The sequence below is a fragment of the Macrotis lagotis genome, chromosome X (genome assembly GCF_037893015.1).
Source record: "Macrotis lagotis isolate mMagLag1 chromosome X, bilby.v1.9.chrom.fasta, whole genome shotgun sequence".
Classification (NCBI taxonomy): domain Eukaryota; kingdom Metazoa; phylum Chordata; class Mammalia; order Peramelemorphia; family Peramelidae; genus Macrotis; species Macrotis lagotis.
The window spans coordinates 302,320,773-302,345,808 of NC_133666.1; the positions used below are offsets into that span (position 1 = coordinate 302,320,773).

At 33.3% G+C, this 25,036-nt stretch overlaps 1 protein-coding gene across 1 annotated transcript in view; it reads right to left on the reverse strand.

Annotated features, from left to right (window-relative positions):
- DCC (DCC netrin 1 receptor) overlaps positions 1-25,036 on the reverse strand; it is a 1,459,593-nt gene that overhangs the window by 567,108 nt on the left and 867,449 nt on the right. Inside the window, exons 6-7 of the mRNA XM_074202006.1 lie at positions 14,832-14,986; positions 9,854-9,974 (exon numbers count right to left, since the gene is read on the reverse strand). Of these exons, the coding sequence (XP_074058107.1) occupies positions 9,854-9,974; positions 14,832-14,986 (276 nt within the window). The remainder of the gene's footprint in view (positions 1-9,853; positions 9,975-14,831; positions 14,987-25,036) is intronic.

The window sequence follows — 25,036 nt, forward strand, 5'->3', positions numbered from 1 at the left end:
CAGAATGAAGGCTGCCGCCCCCGGGAGATGTCTGCAGCTTCTAGCTTATTGTTTTTCAAGTCCACAGATTGGGGTAGTGGGCTATTTTAAGGGGGGAATATGGGAAGGAAAAAAGGGGCAATAGCAGTAGGCCAGATTTCCTATCAGTCAATACCCCCACTGTCTGCTAGGAGTTCACAATACAGTTTGGAGCAGAGTAAGGAGCTATTTCCTAAAGCACGTATGCTTTGCAAAATCAATTTGTGAGCTCATTACATAAATCCATATAAAACTATTTAGTCTATATTTAACACTATAACAAGGATAGTCAGGGTAAATGAAATGGATTTTGTTTCCAGGTGGCAGAGAGCCAAAGTTTGTCCTTCCTATTTTAAGTTAATGTTGGTTCTCTAATATGTTTACACTGCAGACAGAAAAGACAGACAGAAAGGAAAGATGATAATTTCTTCCTTTCAAATATTAACAAAAATCATATCTATATTTTTGAGTCTTTAGAGTTTTGGGAACCATACATTTCATTGCCTTATGCCCCTGCATAGCCCCTTGACTCTGCTTTTTCAAAATAACAGCACTGCAGGAGTGTCCTCCTTAGTCTTGTGAAACATGTATTATTCTGAGTTTGGTAAGAGAATGTGTTTCATCAGTGAAGAGAGGGAAAAAAAAATCCCATAGTTCATCAGGGAATTATGATGCCTATGACAATGCCATTTCCTTATTAAGTCCTTAATTACCATCATTGTTATTTCTCTCTGCTTCCCATTACTCACTCTAAATCATTGCATAATTACTCTCATTTCTTTTTGTTTTTAATATTATATCCTGCATCCATTCTTTCTTCCCTTCATCAATATAGAGATAATCCCAGTCCACCTTGGAACTGAACAACTACAAATTTATCTGGGCATATATTCTATGACCTCTCCCACCCTGATCCATTTCTATCTCCTGCACAGTAAAAATATCAGAGCTAACAGACACCATTTTGCAATGCTATAATGATTCCTAGATATGAACAAGTATGTATTAAAGTTCTCCAACAGTTGCCTTCTTTTTACAACTACCCTACTCCATGTACTTTTGTCAAAAAGTCGATAAACAACATCAGCTGGAAATTTGCTCTCTTAAATTTTAATGCATGCCTCTCTTTTTATGTAATATATGTTCATAACCAGTCATAATGATACTTGACTCTTCCACAAATTCTATTCCAATGCCTCATTACAGTAAGCAAGTGATCTTTGATTTTATTATGCTATACCAGCAAGCCACAAGCTTCATTAATCTCCAACAAATTCCCCCACCAAAAAATAAATACTTTTATTATAAGAACAAATGACTATAATCAAATAAATTCTACCAATGCCTCTGGAAAAGATAGAGTAAGTAGATTGTCCTCTTGTCTCACTCTTCATCCATTTGACTTTCCAAACTAAAGCAGTCTTCCTTGGCCACTATCCCCTAATGTATATTTTCTCCTCTTATTAAAAAGTTAGTTCTTTGAAGTCAGGGATAATTTCACTTTTAACTTTTTTTAGGTTTTTTGCAAGGCAATGGGGTTAAAGTGACTTGCTCAAGGCCACACAGCTAGATCATTATTAAGTGTCTGAGGTCAGATTGTAACTCATGTATTCCTGACTCCAGGGCCGGTGCTCTATCCACTGCGCCACCTAGCTACCCCATTCTCTTTTAATTTTGAAAATCCAGTGCCCAGTGGAGTTCTTGGCAGATGACAAATTCTTCTTAAATGGTTGCCTAAACATTTATCCATTAATTCTACCAAACTGGAAAGGCTTAATGTATGATGTCAGTGACATACGGAGTGATTGATACAAGTACCAACTTAGCTATTTCTGTAAAAATTCATCACTGCAATGTGGATAACTATCCTATAAAAGCCTTTGCCTTTGAAATCCTAGGAAAGCCTTTGCTGTAAGAAATCTAGAAAAATATAAGTGGTCCTTGATTGTATGCAACTGGCTTCTACTTCTGCAATGATAGTGATGGAGAAATGGAAAGGATTCAAAAATGATAAGAATCATCACTTTTGGGGTTATATATATCCAGATTAACTTAACTGTTGGTATTCTAAATATGAAATTTTTGTTCAATGACTCATTGCTTAATATTCTTTGGTATCATTCCTTTTAGATAGTATCTTGACATTTACAACAAATGTATCTGTTCTAACTAAAAGGACTAGCATATTCAGTCATAGAGCTATGTCATGATTTAAGTCAAATCACTGGTCTATTGAATTTTTGTATGGGAAACAGCACTAATAAAAATAAAAATAAGAGCTTACTTTCACATATCCTTATATATTATAAAAAGCATTTTCCACACAATAGCCTTATGAGGTAGGTTGTGTGGATATTATATCCTCATTTTATGGATGACAAAACTGAGTGTCAGAGAGCTTGAAGTACTTTCCTTAGATTACACAGCTAGCAAAGCAATGGAAGCCAGAATTAGAGCCAAGTGTCTCACTCCAGTGCATGCCACCCAGTTGTTTCAGAGTTCAATTCAGTGAAAAGAACAGACCAGGATTCCCATATAGATATAGCATTCATCTATTGCATTAATTATCCTCAAGAAATTCTAGAAAATCAATTTCACATTATTTTAAAAGTTATATATTATATAGCAAAAGAAAGGCATCCAAACTAGGTAACTGGGAAATTTGATATTGGAAAGTGAACTATATTCATTTTACACCTAGCTCCCAATTAGTATAGACCTTGTGAAGAGGTCACAATTAGTACTATTTGATATTATTAATTATGTAAATTTTGATAATTGATTCTAGACCAATGGAAAAATGAAAGATAAAATCAAATATTCATAGTAATCAGAGTCTAGTTGTATAAGGCTTCTGATGATGTTTGTCCTTGTTCTGGACGAAGATCATGACATCAGAGAGGTGATACCATGACAAATACATGAATTGGATTTGATGGATCCTCCAGAGCCATCTGGGTTCAGTGGTCATATATGGATGAGCATGACTGGAGATTGCTCTGAATGTGAGGCAATTAGGATTAAGTGACTTGCCCAAGATCACATAACTAGCAGGTGCTAAGTATCTGAGGCTGAATTAGAATTCCTGTCCTCCTGACTCCAACGCCAGTGCTCTATCCACTGTGCCACCTAGTTGCCCTTTTAGAAGTCTCCAGAATTATGGAAATATTATATTTATCTCATCTTCCCTATTCAAAAATCATTGCTCCTATCTTGGCTTTGCTCACATGATACCTGGAATGCTGGGGCATCTAGATGGCACAGTGGATAGAACACTGACTTTGGAGTTAGGAGGACTGGAGTTCAAATCCAGCCTCAGACACCTGACTCTTACCAATTGTATGAACTTGGGCAAGTCACTTAAACCTGATTATCTTGCATCTTGGGCCATCTCCAGTTGTCCTGATTCATATCTGACTCTTGAACCCAAATGGCTCTGGAGGAGAAAGTGAGATGGGTGACTTAGCAAAGCATCCTGTCACAAAAACAGTTCTTGTGCTTGTCATAGCATCACCTCCCTGATGTTGTGGTCTTTTTTGAAAATGAAGGACAAACATTAGCTCACAGGTCACATATAAAGGGTTATTGACTAGTTGATTGACTGATTTTGCTCATCATTATTTACCTAATAATAGATTACTTTTACTTGAAACTTGACTCATAAAAAGGAAACTTTCTCCCTCCTTTACCATGCCCCTGCCCCAAAAGTGAAATGTTTAGGTTAGGAATAACTAAGTGAAACCTAATATTAAAACTTTCTAGAGTAATAAACCTTAGTTATGGAGAAGAAAAAAATTAAAATTAAATTAAATTAAAAGAAAATAAAGAAAAAATTAAAATAAAAATAAAATTTTGGCTGAAAAAGTAGGAAAAAATAGTGCCAAATCCTGCAAAGATGTGGCCATTTATTTATTTGATAATGCTTAACTGTTTACTCTTTTACAAGGGAAGGTCCTTGAGAAGTGGGTATAGAAGTTTCCTATGGCATAACAAACAAAATACATTATCAAAACTGTAAAGAAAAAGTTTTTCTGATGTATAGATTAGAAACCTGTGTAGCCTACATCTTCAGCCTTTCTTGTTTCTGAACTATTTGCTTTACCAAAGTTTATGTTTAATTTCAGTTATATGGTGATATGTGGAAACCCCTTGATCTGTCATGAGTTAGAAACAGTGTTAAAAGCCCAGAAAAAATATTGGATTTTGAGTCTATGGAAGGAAGTTCACCTTTGTCTCTACTTATATCATCATAGCTAAATCACTTCACCTCTCTGGGCTTTAAGTTCTATGTCTATAAAGTTAACAAGTTGACTTATATGGCCCATAAGATCTTTTTTTTTAAATCTTACTATTTGCCTTCAAAATATATGGGTTTTTGGTATTTTATAAATGGATCACATAAAACCAGTAGGAATATAATGTATCAAATACAAGTCAGTATTTGAAAATATATAACTTTCAGAAATTACTACTTTCCTGGGTAGCAAAGAAATAGAATTACTTAACAAATACTACAATAAATTAAACCTCTTGTTCAACATAGAAAAACTACCAGAATGCAGTCACCAAAAACTATTTTTAATTTTAAAACTTAGGAAAAATGGAATTTGTGGGTAAATTTCAGTGAAGAAAATGCCCTTAGTTTTAAAACAGAAAATTATTTCATCTCATTTTATTAAGGAAATGATTTACTGCCAGAAATTAACATGTTGATTTCCTAGAACTTTATCATTATGCTTCTAAAGTTTTTAAGGTTTAAGAGTGCAATGTTGTATTCTCCTAATTACCACATAAATGAACAGAAAATATAATATTGCTGAAATTGAAACAAATTAAAAATGAAATATAAGAGGAGATCTTACCTAGAAAAAATACCAAGAATGACTGCTTGCTTTATCATATAAATGCTGAACATTTTATATGGTCAAGTAATTGATTTTACTCTATTCTACCCTCTTTGGTCCATCATTGTTCCATTCAATGAAAGTTGAGATGGACTAAATAACCCAAATCAATGACATTGTGCTCTGGATTAGAAAGATTGAATTTGTAAAATCACATGAAATAACATGCTGTTTTGGTTGGCATACAAAATTTTATTTGAGGAAAAGGAACTTTTTCAGAGATGATCAAAAACAAAAGGAAATAACAAAGGGTAAAATTTTTCAAACCTCTGTAATATTCCATTTTTTAAAGCAAACTGACATAGACATTTCCAATTACATAACAGATAGAATTCATTTATGACTTTATTAGTTTAAACATGTAAGATCCTAAAATGACTTATGCAATGACTTAAGTAGTTAAAACAAAAAGTAATGTAGCGTACCTGTTGAAGACATTGGAATTGAAGACATTCCAAGTTAAGTGCCTTTGTTTAGGACGGAAAGTATTTACAGAGACTAAGTATATGCTCTCTTGCCTTCGAATCAATGGTGAAGCTTTTTAAAAAAAGCTTTTCCATGATATTTAAAAACACCTTAATTCAGCTATGACAAAAAAGAAAAACCTATGCTAACTAACCCACTCTGGACATAGAATTCTCAGTTTGTGACACTGACTAAGAATTATTTTTGTTATCTGCATCTGCATTTATAAGGGTGTTACTAGACATAAGAGAACACTTTTACCCCCAAACAAAATACAGTGAAGACTATAAATCATACTCATTTTATACAGTAAGAATTGATAATTACACTTAATTGTCTTCCAGTAACTAATGCCAGATTAGGAAGTACATCACTTTAGTGTTAGTTACATTCTCTTACACAGTCACTTCGGTGTTGTTGTGCTGGTAAATTAAATCCTAACAGATCTTGAAGTGTTAAGACTAATTGTGCAATTACTCATCCCCTCACACAATCCCATTGAAGTAATGATGTAAAAAAAATTAACATTCAGGAAGAAATGCTGTAATTAGTGGCAGTTAATCCAGTTAGGAAAGTCAGTCGGTGCCTATAGACTTTGTTCTTGCCTATAGACTTTGTTCTTGGCCTTTACGTTTTCCAATTTTTCTCTTCAAATTGATAAGGTATTACATAAAAAAATAACACATCTGGGATACAACTTGCACTTTCAATGCCTTAAAGCTTCAGCCTTAAATAACTTTATCTAATTCTAGGCCATGTGATGTACCACTTTATTACAAAGTGCAAAATTCAACATCATTCTTAATCATAACCTTTCTGAGGAAGGACAGGTAATTGATAGCAATTCATAGTTTTCTAAATGCCTAAGCAATATATTTCCCATAGTACAGTAGAACTCCATCATAACAGTGGTTTTGGGGAATGCAGATAACACCAGCATGAAAGGATGTTCTTGTTAAAGTGCGAAGCACGCTCTATAAGTTACTCTGGGGAACATGACTTGCTACATAATAAGCTTGAATTCATGGGACAAGCTGGTGGTGCTTTCTAATAGGATTTACTGTTCTTACAATTATTTGACTTTTTTTTCCAGAAACCTTTTTTGCAGTTTTGAAAATAAAGCACCATGTCACATCTTTGAACTGAGATTCCAATTTCGTCTTCACTCATTTTCCATATTCATTCCAAATTGTTCTGTCTACCCTTCACCTCTTCATAACTGAACTACTTACTGCAACTATCATTTTCATCACAGCTGTAACACACTGCCTTGCCCTAAAGATGAGTGGACATTGTTATTCAGGGCATCATAAAAATCCCTACAGCAGGGAAAAGGAACTGACCTAAGTTGACTTCTTGTTTTCTTCCCACCTCCCCAAACACAGGCATAGTCTCTTCTCTGATCTACACATTTCCTAACTGCCCCTGATGCTTTTCATCCTGATCCATAGATGTACTGACTTCCTGTACTCACTTTGGATCTTAGAACTTATCTTTTCCATCTTATAAAGTGGACTCCCTGGGTCACTGTTTCTGCCTATCCAAACTGTCACATTTAGTAGTATGATTTTCTTCTGTAGTTTGACTCAGGATAGACACTCCTTACACATAAATAATCCATTGCTGATTAATGCATATATAACAGAAGTGATGCAACCAAATCAGCAAAGTTAACTTATCATTCATTATTACACAATTAGCATTTACATAATAAGTAGAAGCTCTTTGATATAGCAACACACACACACACACACACACATACACAGACACACAAAACGGTTTCAAGTCCATCCTCTGACACAATTTGGCTGTGGAACCCTGGGAAAATCATTTAAACTTTCAGCATTTCAACAGGAAATTTAATATGTTTAAATATCACAGAGTAGAAACTAATATGCAAGAGTTGTTCTCTATATCAGGGTAATCACATGTCTACTAAAGGAAAACAAAACAAAACATGCAGTGTTTCCCAAAAGTCTTATTTGAAAGTTTAGCTTTTAAAGCTAGAGTGCTTTAATACTAAAAGAATTAGTGCAGATTTAAACTATTAAAGCTTAGGAAAAGCTTTAGTAAAACATTATTAAGGCTTTAGGAAAAACGTTTAATACCTTAAAATTTCACTGAGACTTTTGGGACCTGTACCATGGTTTCTTGACTCTTTGATCAACTAAGCAACAAAAACATTCAGTTAAGTCCTTTCTATTGGCCACGTGCTATATACTAAGCATTGGGGATAGAAGGAAAAAAAAGACTTTTCATGGTAACTTCTTATGCCAGTTTTACACTGACAGTAGTGATGAATTGAACTTAAGGTTGTGAATCTTTTCAGATTTTTAGAAGCTTCTACTATTTACTAGGTTTTCAAAGACAGCATCATGCACTTTTAAGGAATGCAAATGATGGGAATATATAGTGGAGGTGGAACAGTATCTGACTACTACCTGTAAGAAGTTGTATTTCTTTTACTTGTGACAGTACATCAATTGATAACACTTTAACTCTCACTGAGCATTGTCAAGAGAAAGACAGTAATTCACTCAAACCAGTGATCAATAGGATGTTAATTTTTTTCTTTAAATAGCTATTTCCAAAAAGGGGGTTGATAAATGTTTATAAAAGAAGATAATGAAGCTTCCCTGAGTAATAACCCACACAGAATACCAGCTTTAATAGGTCATTGTCTGGGCCTCACTGAGGAACAGATTGTTGGAGTTGCCAGGGGTAACTCAGTCAGAGGCCTGTGGACAGGCCAAAACTGAACAGCTGGGCAACACAGGGTTCACACTGTGCTTGAATATATATGGTGACTATTTATTGACCAATTTTTTAAAAGAGAGGGCTGTGTTCTCATCATCATGGTCAGCCCTATCACTTAATTTATATGTATAGCTTGCCTCTATACCATCTGTGCATGTTGGCCTCCTCAACATCTCTGAGGAATTGGAGTGGCATTGTTTGAAGATCTGATTAAATAGCCAGGAAAAAGTCATCCATCATTTATAAGGGGAAACGCAGACAGTTACAATGGTGTCCTGCAGCCCTTTAGGATTTTGTCTTCATTTTCTTTTGCTTTCATTCTAATCCAGTGCCAAACATAATAAACACTGACCATGAGTACAGAATTTACTGACAGCATTTTAACATCTAGGTGGAAGAAGTAATGAATTATCCAGTTTCCTTTAGGCGGGTTCTGGTAATATATTAAACTGCATTACTACTAAGGATAGCCCTGTTCCCCTAGGCTTATACCTACTGAAAATAATCAGAGCCCAAAATGAATGCTGGCTTCTGTGATTAAAGGCTACCTGTTGGACTATGGTTTTCCTGTGTGGTGAGATTTCCTGTAATTTGAGGTAAAATGTGTCAGCTTAATTCCCTAATTTCTCATCAGTGAGTCAAAATGCAGTGGGTATAGTGTGGTTTCGTTGGAAGCAGTTCTTTCAAAGTAGTTCTTTTCCATTTTGTTAATATTTGTATTTTAGTTTACTATAAGGCATATATTTATTTGCAGTTAATAATTTGGAATGCAACATGGACTAAACTGAAAAATAAAATATCCTCATAAATCAGTGATCAATAGATATACTGTTCTAATCTGTTATAACTATAGTTCTGAAGATTGTTCCAACTACACTCAACTCAAAAGAAAGGGGAACATGAAAACCCTTGTGTAAGCATTACAGATGTGTCTCAAATAATTGGTAATAGAATGCATTATATCTGAATGTTTGATATTCACAATTTTTTAAAAATCATCTAAGAAACTGAGTAATAATTTAAGTATATTTATCTTGCTTCTTAGAAAATTAAGTAGGGGAAAAAGTCCAAGAATAACCAAACAGCAATATTTAGAGAAAGAAAACATACAGAATTTATATAATAAAACATGCTATAAAACATCGACCAAAACAAATAATTTATATTCTTTTGTAAACTCTGTTAAGGCAAAAATGAAAGAAAATTTCTGTTTCTTTTTTCTTGGATAAGATTCATTCATTTTGATCTTGTTTCTTGATTATTTCACTCTTCTCAAACAGTTTCTTTCCAAGCATTGTTATGAATTTGTAACACAAATTGTATATGAAAACTACAAAAATACAATGATTTTAATATCTATTAATTTTTTAATTATTAGAACAACAAAACAAGATTTCTTTTTCATTCATTATAACAAAAGTATTTCTAAAAACAGAAAGAAGACATTAAGTTAAAATAGGATGTAGTCTATTTTCTCTGAATATCTTTTAGATTCCATTGGTCCTAAAGATTTCTCAGATTATGAGGTTCCCCCCCCTCCAACCTCATTTGATCCAGGAAAGCCTTCTTTTTTTAACAGTGAATTCCCTGGTTACCCAAATAATTTTGAACTGGTTCTGGGAGAGATGTGAGAAGCATTCTGGGTTTTCTAAATCAAACACTAATCACACTAATTACATACAACATTTCAAATGTTTTCAGGTTCTTACCAGGTTCAGGGATGATTAGCTGGGCACTGGTCTGTGTATTCCCAGCATCATTCTCAGCTACACATTGATAAAAACCTTCATCTGACTTTACTACTCCAAGGATCCGCAAATTACTGCCACCCTAGGGAGAAGAACAAATGACTGAGATGTTTTCTAAGTAATAACAAAAATCAGCATCAATTTGCAACTTCAACCAAGTTTTATTAGTTTCTTGAAGAAACTAGAAGAGAGTATGCATTTACTTGGTCTTAATTTCATTTACACATCTAAACAAATCTGGATCCTTTCAAAAGTATCAGCTGAATGCTGTGATCTATTATTACAATTAAGCTTATAAGTTTGAATCCATGGACATAACAAAGTTCAGATATAATGCATATGAATTGAAGGATCTTCATCAGGTGATTAAGTTAAAAGTTGTAGAAATGACTTACCTTAGTATCTACCCTCTACCCTCTACTCCCAAAGACTAGGAGAAATCATATCAATAGCTATTAGGGGCTGTATGTGGGGGGAAGAAGAGCAGACATCAAAACAGCAGGACAAATGAACAGAATTTGGTTTAACAAGGAATCTTAGATTTAGCTGTTTCCTGGGGTCCAGGGGATTATCCAACATTCTGGAGGCCTGCTTCTAGTTCTAGTGACATTACTGGGACTAAGCAGTACATGTGGACCATCTTTTGACTCTCCTTCACATAGCTAACTCAGTTTTGGCAGTCATATATCTCTTTGATCATAGTTTATGATTTTTTAAAAATAAGTTCTATTATTCTCAGAGCATAATAGTCTTCAGTTGATGGGAAAATAGAAAAATAAAACATTTGCTGAAAAATTTCTAATAATTTTATATCATCCATTAGAAACAAACAAGCAAATTAAATGAACATAAGCTTCTACTTCCATGTAATAAGTCAATCTGTTTATTTTTATAGGAGGAAAAATGATATAATGATCATTTACTCTTGAGTTTATTTTAGTTATTAGTAGAAACATTATTTGTGTAAATTTGAGGCATGGTAAATCACATCCCCTTAAGACATTAAGGGAAAAAATCACTCACAGGGAATATTTAATTGTTTTCATTATCAGGTAGTAAATTCTCAACTTTGTAAAATGTAGGTAATTTCTAATTGACAATTCTCATAAAAGGTCCTGTTAATATGCACTGTTATAAGCATACAGTTATATATCACTTTGGACTATAACTCTTAGATTTCTGAAGCCTTTGGAAAAAATTAAACTCAAGGTATATATATACCATGAGTTTGAGATAGCCATTTTGCATTTTATTTTCTCGATCCTTAAGACTGTAGACATTTAAATGGGTTGATAGTAATGAGACATGCAGGGAGAAAAATTATTCAAACTGTACAGAAAACAAATGTTACATTTTATCATGTGTCCTTAAGGGCACTCAGCAATTTCCTTTATATGCAAGTAGCATATATTTTATGCCTATATAGCACATTTCAAATTGCCCAATGACAGGTCATTTTTAATTCAGTTGTAGGGCAAACAGAGGTGTGCTTAAAGGAACTAATAGACTGCAAAGCATTCCAAAGTTAACTTTTTTCATCATCACTCTGTTCACATCAAATTATATAAAATCAATTGAAAATACAACTGTCTTTAAATACAAAAAATGAAGGAGATGTTTCCTTCAATCCTTGGAATGTCACATAAGAACCAAAAATACAGAAAAGATGGTTAAAACAAGCAAATGAAAATTATGGCCTATGGAAGGATTGCTGCCACCTAAACAAAAGAGACCACATGATATAGTATTGGAATCTAAGTGTGGTCTAAGTGTTTGATCTGGAGTTAGGAAGACCTGAGATCCACTAACTGCCTCAGTTTCCTTTCCTACGAAAATGGAATAATAATAATAATAATAATAATAATAATAATAATAATAATAATAATGGTACCCTACCTCCTGGAGTTGTTGAAGTAATACTTATAAAGTACATTACAAAGTAAATAGTTTACAATGGGAAGAATAGTAGTAGTAGTAATAGTAGTAGTAGTAGTAGTAGTAGTAGTAGTAGTAGTAGCAGCAGCAGTAGCAGCAGCAGCGGCCAGTGGTGCTGGTAGTAGTAGTAGTAGTAGTAGTAGTAGTAGTAGTAGTAGTAGTAGTAGTAGTTATTGCAAAGTTGTTGTAGTACTAGTAGTAATATTAGTACATTTGCCCAAAAAACTATTTTATGGAGCATTCAAACAGGGCAAGCTTTTACAAGAAAGTCAGAAGAAGCAATACAGGGATACCCTGGTGGTCTTTATTAAGAATAGTGGAATTGATTGTGCAGTGTGGGAAGCACTGGCACAGGACCACCCTCATCCATATAGGTGCTGTATTCTATGAGTAAGGCAATAAGAAAGCAGCTCAAAGAAAAATTTTGAGATAGAGTATAGTATATAGAGTGATCCAAAAGCATTGGCACAGGACCATCCTCATCAGTGTGGGTGCTGTATTCCATGAGCAAGGCAGAAAGGAAGTAGCTCAAAGGAAAATTTTGCGATGCATAAGTAAAGAGTAACCCAGTGTTCATATGAATTATTTGTGCCTGCCCTATGATAGAGCATTCCAAGTTCATATTGGTCTGATCAACCACAGTCAGACATATTGTAACTTGTCTCTAATAGATTTATGTTATTTTGGTCTTCTTCCATAAAGAAGGATGAGAACCAACAAGAACCAGCCAGTAGTGGTAGTAGTAGTAACAATAGAGGTAGAGGTAGTGGTAGTGGTAGTGGTAGCGGTGGTAGTTGTAGTAGTAGTAGTAGTAGTAGTAGTAGTAGTAGTAGTAGTAGTAGTAGTAGTAGTAGTAGAGGCAGCAGTAGCAACAGCAGCAGTAGCAGTAGTAGTAATAGTAGTAGTAGTAGTAGTAGTAGTAGTTGTAGCATTAGTGGTAGCAGTAGCAAGAGCAGTAGTAGTAGCAGTAGAAGTAGTACTACTACTTCTACTAGTAATGAAAGGGCATATGGAACCCTGGGGTACTAATTTTGTCCCGGTAGTCACATGGGTTTGTTTTGTACTTTGGCAGTTTCATTGGCATAGAGAATTCTAGAAAGGCAATTCATTCTATATATACAAATCAAATGTTACTTGGGGTCACTAAACTGAGATGATGAGATGGACAAAGGCTTACCTAAAGTCACAGTTAGGATGTACAGAGGTTACTGTTAAAACTAGATTTCTCTTTGGTTACACTTTCTGCTCTACCTCAGGCAAATGTATCACTTCACCTCTGGACCTCAATTAGTTCATATATAATTGTGAAGCAATTGGACTTTGGGACCTTTAAGGCTCTTTTCAACTACAAAAATCCTTGTACCTTTTTATGACAAAAATATTTTTATTGAAAATGTGTACTTTGATATAATAGATACAATGTAATAATCACTAAAATGAATCTATAGCAAAGTGCTTCTCCTGAAAACTGTTAAGCAAAAACCATTTAAGAAGAGAAGTCTGTGACTTTTTAAGGAAGGTCTCTTGCTAACTTGTCAAGTAAGCAAGTAAAAACAGTAACAGAATAACTTTTATCAAAAAGGATTGTGGTCAAACTTATGATAGAAATATATAGGGCGGCTAGGTGGTGTAGTGGATAGAACACCGGCCCTGGAGTCAGGAGTACCTGAGTTCAAATCCAGCCTCAGACACTTAATAATTACCTAACTGTGTGGCCTTGGGCAAGCCACTTAACCCCATTGCCTTGCAAAAAAACTTTAAAAAAAGAAATATATACATGCATACATATATGCATATTCACAATGCACACATGGACACAAAGAACTATCTATTATTCTATGTGTCCATATGTCCATATTATGTATCCCCTCCTACTACCTAAGCTATTTCTAGAACTCAAAACAAAGTAGAGCAATGCATTTGAAAATATGTGAAGTCCTGAACAAGACTGCATAATAGAAGGATCAGGTAGGTGGTACAATGGATAGAACATGCTCTTAGCAGTAGGGAACATCTGAGTTTATCCTAGCTGTGTGATTTGGGGTTAGAACTTTCACATCCCTGGCACTTTTGTAAAATGAGAGACTTGATGGTCTCTGAGGTCCTCTCCATTTCTAAGTCTATGATCCTATTATTTATATCTTCATAATTCATGAAATTTACAATTGTGTATTGCTCTAGAGGTATGGAGAACTTTTATACAAAGGATCTCATTTAATCCTTACCCCATTATGAAATAGGTAGAATAAAGCACTGTCATATTTATTTTACCAAGAATATTGAGTGCCAAAGAGATTGAGACTTGCCCAAGGTTACATACTAAGTGATGATAAGGATGATAAAGATTCCTAGTCTTTTCTATTAATGCCATCTTCTTTCTCTAATGAGAATTCACTATAAGAAAGATATTATATCAAAAGCTAAGGGAAACACAAAAACTATCCCCTCTATCTACCTAGAGAAACAATACATATGCATTATGCATATATTTTTTCATGCAAATTTAGGACAATCTCCAGATGTTGAAATACACCCAAATAGCAACCCTAGTGAAAAACATTGAATTAGAAGACTTGCATTCCGGTTCTAGTTCTGTCACTAATTAGCAGTGTAAACATTTGCTAGTCATTTAGCCTCACTGGTACTCCATCAATTCATCCAAAACTCAAGACACTCGAACACCATTCTTCTCAAGCTAGATTGTTCTTGCTAGTTCTAAAATAATAATAATATATTATTGCATCAAATTTGAATATACTACACAACAACAGGGGTTTATTTCAGATCACTTCATGGACTATTATTTGCTTGAGGAAAGTAGCTTTAAAACACATTGAAAATGTACTTTCAAAGAATTTAGTTTGCTTCAGGAAGATAGCTTTGTAGCACATTGAAAATAAGGTACAGGGTCCCTATATTGTTTAAGAAAAATCACATCCACACTTCACTGATGAACCACACAATTTGAAGAAGCTGTGAATCTAATATGACAAAATGTAATTACCACTATCTGAAAATAATCACTAGGTATGACCACATCTCCATTCTTCATCCAGTTCACTGTAGGTACAGGCTTTCCCGAGACAGAACACTCAAACTCAATGTCCATACTTTCATAGGCATAGAGATTTGAAGGATGAATTAAAAACCATGGTGGAACTGCAAAGACAAAAAAAGGAAAAGAAAGAAAAGAAAAGAAAATTAAAATGATTGGATTGAAAACACTAAATGCTGAGGACTTCACTCAACTAAAAATACACTATATTGAATTAGAAAACATTTGTAATTCAAATTTCCCCCCCAAAACCTTTAGTTTATTAAACAGGAATAAGTGTAAAACACATTTATTTTCTCAAATTCAGTTAAACAGTTGAAGTTAATAATATTTTGCCACAGAGAAAGTGTAAAAACTCAATTTGGAAAAAAAATGGATGATATGTAATAAACATTCTGAATACCAGAGTACTTGCACAAACATGACCTGAACCCCAGGTAAGTGGAGTTATAAAATTTATGTCAATTAATCAAGGAAGCAGAGGATGACACACACTTGCATAAACCTATAGAGAAGAAAGCTTATACTTAAAGCATTTTAGGGTTTCATCAAGAACATGGAAATGTGGCTGAGCTCATTCTCTGGTTGTTACTGGGCATGATGATAGGGAGTCTAAAATAGGCTGGATTTTCTTTACTAAGGACACATTCTTATTTTCTAGCAATTATCCATTGTCTTGTATGACTATAATATATTGTTATTTTCACATTATGGTATACAATATGCTAATTCAATTTAATTTCTCATTATCATAATGCTAGTTAGATGATGATGGAAATTTTCAATTGAAGGAAAATTGTTAATATAATTTAAAAAATCACTAATGAATTTTCAAGCTTACTGCATGTCTCCTACAAATCCTCAATAGTATGAAGGAGAAAAAATAAAATAAGTAAACTGTTCATTCTCATACATATGAGAATCTTTTGGAAACTATCCATTTGAATATTTATATTGCTTGGGAAGCCAGATTAAATTAATTTTAAAGACATGATATCGTTTTTCACATAGGAAATAAATATGCCTTTATGAAGTGGCCAAGTTGAATACTGAATTGACTATTCCTAATTGCTTTACACAATGGTTTATATAAATGCATTTATTCAAAATTACCAGATAATTTCTTCTCTTCTGTGATCAATAAGTCTTCCAATGTTGCTTTCTCAAATGTGTACCATATTTTTACTGGCAGACAATAAATATATGGGTTTCTTTGGGGATAAACTTTCAGTCTTTTGAGAACCACTGACTAGCATTGGGGAAAAGAATATTTATATAATTTCTGCAAATATATATAAATATTTTATGAAATATATATTTCTATAATATATTTATTTCTATAGGTTATATATGTATACACATACAAATATGTACACAAATTATAAATATAAATAATACATTGTATACTCATGAAGTGTGCATATGTATTTTGATATAAAGTTTCCTGTACATACAATGTAGCATGTAGACATAATACAATGTGTGCTAATGAATCTAAAAAGAAACAAAGAGATATAGAAAAATAAGTAGATGTATAGACAGACAAATATATTAAACATTTAATGTATGTACCACTCTCACACATATTTCATAGGCCATATGATACAAAGTCCTTAGTCATGGGAATAAAAACATGTGTGTTCTGACTCCAATTCTTTCACTAAATGCATAATTATCACTAGATGCTTTATTAATGCAGATCCTCCCCAGAAATTTGAGCTAAAGAATAATTTATTTTGATTTTCACATTTTCTATTTATGCTATTTGTGATTTCATGTATAAATAAAAATAATAATAAACAAAATTTATATATTCATAAACACATAATAAATACATAAATCCATAATTTGCATGTATAAATGCAAATTATACCTTAAATATATATATATACATATATACATATATATAAACAATTATGAGTAGGAGAACTACATATATTACTTAAATTTTGTGTAATTTCTTTATTTTCTCTTTCTTTGTAAGAAATTTCTAAGAGATCCTAGTAGAGGGTACATATTTGCATATGTCTATGTATTTTATACATACATATATACATATTTATTGTTTATATATTTTTCTTTTTAAATTTTATTTCATTTTCATTTACAAATTTTCTTCCTCCCTTTACCTCACCCTGCACCCATTGAGAAGGAAATAAATACAATAATAATTATATATATGAATTAATTTAAAAATAATTTCAGAACATGTTCTAAAAAAACAAAGAAAAACATACATTTCAATCTTACTGTGACTTCATCAGTTCTCTAAAATGTAATGAGAAAACAAATATCAATAAATACAAGATTATTAAAGAGTCAATGATGTTTTAATAATGTTTTATGATTGAGAATCATGAGATTTGAATACTATCTCTGACATTTTTTGTAATGTTAGGCAAATTCTTAAAACCCTCTGGACCTTAGTTTCCTCTTCTTTTAAATAGTGATAATGCCTGCTAATTGTATCAATATACTTAATGCACTTTGAAGTTCTATTAATACCATATGAATATCAGATATTTTTCTAAATCAGAAACTCCTTGAACGTGGGGATAATTTCATTTCATCTTTGAATCATGAGTATTTAGCAGAGATCTTATCGGTTAACTAAATTCAGAGATAAATGATCGGGAAGAGTTAAATAAATGTAAAGGGTAGAAGTCCACCAAATCCTTTTTTTTTTTGGTGAGGCAATAGGGCTAAGTGACTTGTCCAAGGTCACACAGTATCAAGTCACACAGACACAGTATCAAGTTTCTGAGTTCAGATTTGGACTCCGGTCCTCCTGACTCCATAGATGATACTTTATCCTCTGAACCACCTAGTTCCCCACTGACCCCCCCCCCCCCACCAAATACTCTTAACTTGTTGTCCTTCACCCTGGGGCAATGACTATTTGGTTAACTTTAATTATGAGACAACATAATCATCATCATATTATTCTATTATGATCCTCAAAATTCACAGATTTTGACTTACATCTGAAATCAAGTGATGAGCAGAGTGCAAATGAAGGAAACCTCTTTCTTTGGCTATTGGACCTTTTCATTCATGACTTTGCTAGCCCTATATAATTTTGGGAGAGCAATGAGGATACCACTATTCATCAAGGCTTGAGGAAGATGCAAAAATATTAATTTCCCCCCAAAAAGCATTTAAACCTCCCATATTCAAAAATCATGAGTGGTTCATTAATCTCCAAGAGATAACAAACAAGTTCTGTTAAGTATGCTACTTAACATTTTCTATTTTCTAATAGACAAAAATCTGTTCTAGAGACTAATCATATCTTAGATTTCATCTCATTTAAAATTATGAAAGTTAAGACTTGGAAGGTTTCTGACCCATCACTGCATTTTCTTCTCCTGCTGTTCTAATTGTCCATATATTCCGCATTTAATATTTACTTTCTATTGCTGTTAGTTCTCTTTTTGTCTATAGAGATCTTCCAGGGAAAGGGATTGGTCTAGACTTGAGAATTCATTGTCATATGGAGTTTCTAAGGAAAGGAAAGTATTCACTAAGAATGGAGATTCTCACCCTCTCTGCAACTTGTCATAATGAGTTTTCTAGTGTATGTACTGAGAAATTTAGTGACTTTTCCACAGTGATACAACTGTGTCAAAAGTAGCTCTTCCATTTTAGTCTTCCTGGTTTTGAGGGCAATTCTCTACCTATTATTTCTGGAAGCCATGGTAGGTATTTTATCTCCACAAATTGGTTATTAGGCTCTTAATCTTAGGAGCTGGGTTTTACTTTGAGTATTCCCTCAGTACATTAGGAAAGGGCTCTGATCTTGGAAGGTCCTTCACAAAAAATGTAAACTGATTAAATATGGACAGTGATTTTTGTAAAACTAATGTAGTAATATTAAAGAATTAAATGCAACATGTAAAGACAAAAAGAAAGCACTGATCTACATTGATTCAGGAATTTCCTCACCTAGAGTTCTATATCAAGATGGCATTATATATCTGTCTGTCTGTCTGTCTGTCTATCAGTCTAACTATCATTATCATCATTCATCTATCCATCCACATAAGTGTTAGGATAACTCTGAAAATATATACATATATATATATATATGTATATATATATAATCAGAGGCAAAATGTTGAGTTTTTTACTTTCCTTCACAGAATGCAGTCATATATCAAAATATGCTAAATATAATGCAAGAAATAATTTGTAACATTTCTAAAAGTTCCTAGTTTCTCCTAGATACAATGAAAATATTTGCTTTATATGCACAGAAAAGCAATGATGTTAACTTTCTATCTCTTCCCTATCCAAAAAAGGGAGAGAAATGTCTTTATGAGAGAAACACTGAAAAATGTGATTTTATCCTTGAAAAGAAAGTATATAATAACTTTTCTTGTTCTCAGATCATAAGAAAGAGGAGTCAGATTTTTGAATTCATATATTTTAATTCCCAGCATTACAATAATTTTGCAGTAAGATAGGTTCTATGTTGTAAATAAGAAAATAATGTCTTGAATCTCACGCTAATCTTCCATGTAGAACCTAAAACAAAAATTAGCATATTGGTTCATGTGAACCGACCAAAGCAGTTCTTTAACCACCATCTAAATCTAGCTCTAGGCTCACCATTAGATTCATTTTCTAATAAATGATTGGCCATCTCCACCTGTGCAACTCAACAGAAATTGCAAATAGACCTCATCATTTTTCTTCCTAAAACAGTTATTCTAACCAATATTCCTATTTCTTTTGAGGGTAATGTAACAAGTCATTCTAAATTAAGAGTTATCAAAGATTATTCTCCCGTGTGACCCATATCAAACCATTTTCTATGTTCAAAAGGTTTTTTGCATCTCTCCCCTTCTCTCTACTCCCTATTCTAATTCAGCATCTTAACAGCCCTTGTCTACTCTATTATGCTTCCTACTTGGTATCCCTATTTCCAATATTTCCTCTTTATAAATTATTATTTACCAGCTTCTAAAAGAATATTCCTATGGAACAGGACTGACCATTTCATTCCCATACTCAAAAAGCTTCCTTGGCTCACTATTCCCAGTACAACTTTCTATCATTTAAGGACCTCTATAATTTGGACTTCAAATTACCTACCCAAATTTACATTAAACTCTTTTATGAATTCCACATTCAAGTCAGATTAGACTGCTAGCATTCCACACAAAACATAACACCTCACTTCTCTGTGCCTTTATTTAGAACCTCTTCCATAGTTGAAATTAATGTCCAGTTCTTCTCTACCTACTTGATTTCCATTCTTCAATGTTTTGCTGTAAAACTTTGCAGTAAAACTTCCCTCATGTCACATCAAAAATATTCTCTCCTCAAATTTTATTATGGTATTTTAAATCTCCCCTTTGACTCCATCAAAACCTACATTGTGTAACTGTTACATATCCAACTTTTACCTTCTTTCAGTAAATTTTGAGCTTCTTGAGGGCAGAGACTATACCTTTTTTCAAGCTTTCTATTTCCTCAAACTTTAATATAATGATCTATATTTACTGGATGCTTAATAAATAATTATTAAGTTGCTCTCTTATCCCAACTTGTTTTCAATGCTTCTACTTTCAAACAAGAGATTTTGCTAGATGCTTGCAGTGCCTCAGAAGTCACTATATATATATATATATATATATATATATATATATATATATATATATTTATATATATATATATATATATATCAGTTTAAAGGTATTCATATATGAAACATAGGGAATTGAAATCAAAGATGCCCTTCTAAAGCTGAGAGACAGTATGTCTTCCTCTCATTCATCCAAATTCTTAAAAATACTGAAGAATGGTCAAAATTAATACAAATAAATTAAAAAGCATTAGTTTTTATGAGGAAAATAAATTAGGAAAAACTACTACAATCCCTGAGTGGTTGCTATTCTCTTTTTTGAATAGAAGAACCACCCTGCAACCTTGTAGGAGTAGAATTTTGGTTTCTCACAGAATAACTAACTCTCCAGATAGCTTTTTAATAGCTTGGTTGTTGTTAAGATAATGATTTTCAAGTTCATTAATTTTAGCCTTACCTTGGCTATCTGTAGAAAGTATAGTTTATAGTACACTTGCTGCCAAGTTGTAATACATAAATATGTGTGTATGTGTATTATATAAAACACAATATGAATAGTTTTTTCCAAGTGGAAATATCACAATTCTATCACCAGGTGATTCCACAATTATGATTCATTAAATCATATGTGATCATATCCAGATTACCACAAACCATTCCATCTGGTGTGGAACACAAGCTTGTATAGAACACACAATCACAGTGTGGCTAGAGTAGAGATAATTATTGTAAGGTTGTGTTCTTGGATTTTTGTGTCAATGATCCTACAGAAAACCCTTATCATGTAATATTGCTTCAAAATAATTTTTCATCTTCTATAATAAGGGAGATCATGGCATCCATTTTCCTTCAGTTCTGTTTGATGCCCCTCAAAAATCATAATTTCAGTAAGTATATGCCAGTTTAAATGTTCTTTAAAATTGTTAGGAAAAGACTACTGGTACACAATTGTGCTAACTTAATATTACCATCCAGTTCTTCATTCTTGTGACAGATAACTATAGGCATATTTTAGATGTTCTTTATTGAAATGTTCTCTCTGCATCCATTTCTTCATATTTTCTATGTGATAGATCATGACTGTTAAAAATTCTGTTTCAATTTCTGTCTACATAAGACTCTTTCTCAATATATAATTCATCCCTCAGGGAAAGGTTTGGTGCTCTTCTTGCTTTTTCTCCTCAGTGGTCAGAATGCATCACATAGAAATTTAAACTTAAGTTCATTTCTGAGTCAGAGTATTTTCCATTAAATCTTCAGGTTCTATTTTTATGTAAAATCTGATTTCTTTTTTATTGGAGAAACTATTTTTGGACTATTTTTTAAATAAAGGAGATTCTGTTGTCATGTAAATGGTATCTGAGTAAGGTGAATACTTACATGTACAGTGATGAATACCAGTACAACTTAAGTGAGCCTTGATCCCTTAGATAGGGTCAATGTGGTAGTAGTCACATATTACCTAGCTAAAAGAAATATCTACAAAACAGCCTTGGTCTATCCTATTGAAGTTCCTTCAACATTGAAGAGTTCAGTTCAATAAACATTAATTCAGCTACTTTGTGCAAGGTGTTCTATCTATTAGACTCAATGATACAAAGACAAAAATGAAAAATGGTCCCTGCCTTCAAGGAGAGTTGATATGATAATGACTTAGGTTAATATTCCATTTGTTTATAGGAGTAGTTTGAGATTAGTTTAAAGTGGATGTTAGATAAATGTTTCTGAGATCAATTACTGTTTCTCAGCATTTTCTTCACTTTTAATAGTTATCTGATTATAGAAAGAAAAGAGATAAAGCTGGAAAAGACTAAACAAATAATTAGTGTTTAGAAAGTAAGTCATGTTTCTTATCTAAACTGAAACAGGGTCATAGGAAATATTAGAATAATAACATATCAATTTTTCCCTGTAGTCTTTGGAAAAGATACCCCATGTTTTGTTTAAATAATTCCAGAAAAAATATTAGATCATTGGTTTTCCATAACCTATTTCTGTACAACATACCTTTCATATGTAATGGAAAGAAATGGAGAATATTGAATTGATATCCTATTTTTAAGACTTTATATACATTCTGACTTGTTCAAATCTTTAACCAGACTCCTTCATTCACAGGATCACAGAATCAGAATCATAAAGTTACAATCAATCTTGGAGGCCATGTAATTCAATCCATAAACCTCAATGATAATTCCTTCTAAATTCAAGTCAGCAAGGTTTTATTAAGTGCTTACTATATACTAAGTAATGTATTAACCACTGAGGATAAAAAAAGTAAGAAAAATCAATCCTTATGAAGCTAATGGAAGAGACAGCACATAAATGACAGCATGCAACAGGCAATACATATGAAAGGGGTAAGGAAAGGAGTGGGAAGAAAAGACCAAGAAAAATCTTGCTGAGAATTAGAGTCTTTAAAGAAAATCAGGGAAGCTAAGAAGCAAAGATGAGAAGATAGAGCCTTTTGGATATAGGAGACAGAAGCTTAAAGACTAGGAAACTGAGAGGAATATTATATGCAACAAGAGCAAGTTTACAAGCGCAGTTGAATCATTGAATATAAGAAAATTGGCTGAAGATGGGAGAGGTGAACTAAGGGCTGAGGTGTGAATGATTTTAAATGCTAAAGAAAAGATGTCATATTTAAAACTGGAGGCAATAGTGAATTGCTACAATTTACTGAATAGAAGAACTGACAATCATAGTCATTTCCTGTGCTTTAGGAAATCATGTTAGCAGCTGAGTAGAGGACAATTAGAAGGCTAGTGCAATGGTCTAAAGGTAGGTGATAAGGAGCTGTACTAGCATGGTTATGAGAGTGGAAAGAGATTTCTATGAAAGATGTGAAGGTAGAAATGACTATTTAGTAATGGATGAGATCTGTGGGGTTGAGGATGTTATTGAGGTTGCAGGCCCAGGTAACTGGGTAGTAAACCTGACAGGAAAGTTGAAAAGATAGATTTATTTTGGGAAAACAAGAAATTTTATTTTGAACATGTTGAATTTGAGATACTTATGGGACAGTATATCTAGAAGTCAATTGTTGGCATAGGACTGGAGGCTCACAAAAGAAGTTACAGATATTACTGGGGGGTCAGAAAAGAAGTTACAGATGTATGTGTAGATATGGAAAGCATCTTCATAAGGATGACAATTGGACCCAAGGGAACTGATTACATTATCAAGTGAGATATAGAAAGAAAAGAGATGAGGGCCCAGAAGAGAGTCTTGAGGGACACTAATGTTAGTTGATATGACTTAGATGGAGATCCAGAACAGGAAACTGGTCAGAAATAGATAAGTAAGAGGAAAACAAGGAAACAGAAATCCTAAAGATGAGAAAGTATCCTGTAGAAAATGACAGCCAATGATTTTAAAAATACTCTTAAAAAATTTTGACCAGGGACTTCTGGGGCAGAGCTAGGATGGCAGTATGAAACTAAATGCTCCTGGAGCTTTTCTTTACAAAGATAAATGAAGCCTCAATTCTGACATTCAAGATACAGATCCCACCAAGAAAAAGAAAAGAGTTAAAGAAGTTTTCAACTGTAGACGTAGTGGAGTATCTCCAGTGAAGTTCTATCGCTTTGGGGAAAGGGGGAAGTAAAGTCTATGAGACTGGAGAGCAGGGAAAGCCAGAAGGAGATTTTTAGTCACAGTGCAATCCAGGTCCTGAAACTTGACAACAGCAGAGGTTCCAACAGCTAGATAGCAAGCCAGCAGGGAGGATCCCAACCCAAAACAAAGTCTTAACTCTGAGAATACTGGGGCAAAGGACAGGATTGGGTCAGGAATGAAACATGACTGCTAGGTCAAAACCTCGATATAAAGGAGGAAACAAACCTTTGCAAAGGTGAGGCATGGACTGTATAGGCAACATCTTATCCAATGACAAGCCAGGGATCAGACCCCAGGCCCAGGAAAAAAATAACTTGGATCTATACACCCCTATACCCCAGGAGCAGAGCTAAAACAACAAAGATTAGAAAAAAGCTGAAAGAATGCTAACTATAGAAAACTACTTTACAGACAAAGATGAACACAATGCCATGTCCGAAGAAGAAATCAGAGAAAAATCACTCACAGGGGAAATATCAAAACAGTCTATAAATTTAACTCATATACAAAAGCTCACTGAAGATCTTAAAAAAGAATTTAAAAATCAAAGAGGAGAGGAAGAAGAAAAATGGAAAAAAGAAATGAGAGCCATGCTGGAAAATTATGAAAAATTGACCAGAAAATTTCATACCTTTAAAAAGGAAAAATAAAAGGTAATTGAAGAAAATGGAACCCTAAAAATTAGAATTGAAGAAATAGAAACTAATGAATCTAAAAGATTCCACCAAAAAAATTAAAAGGCTGAAAAAAACTGAAGAAAATGTAAAGTATCTTTAAGGGGAAAAAAATGACCTGGAAAATAGATCCAGAAGAGACAATCTACAAATCATTGTGCTACTAGAAAGCATAGATAAAAAAGAACAACCTGGAAAACATAATGCAGGAAATTATAAGGGAAAACTGTCCAAATCTGCTAGAACAAGAAAACAATATAACCATTGAA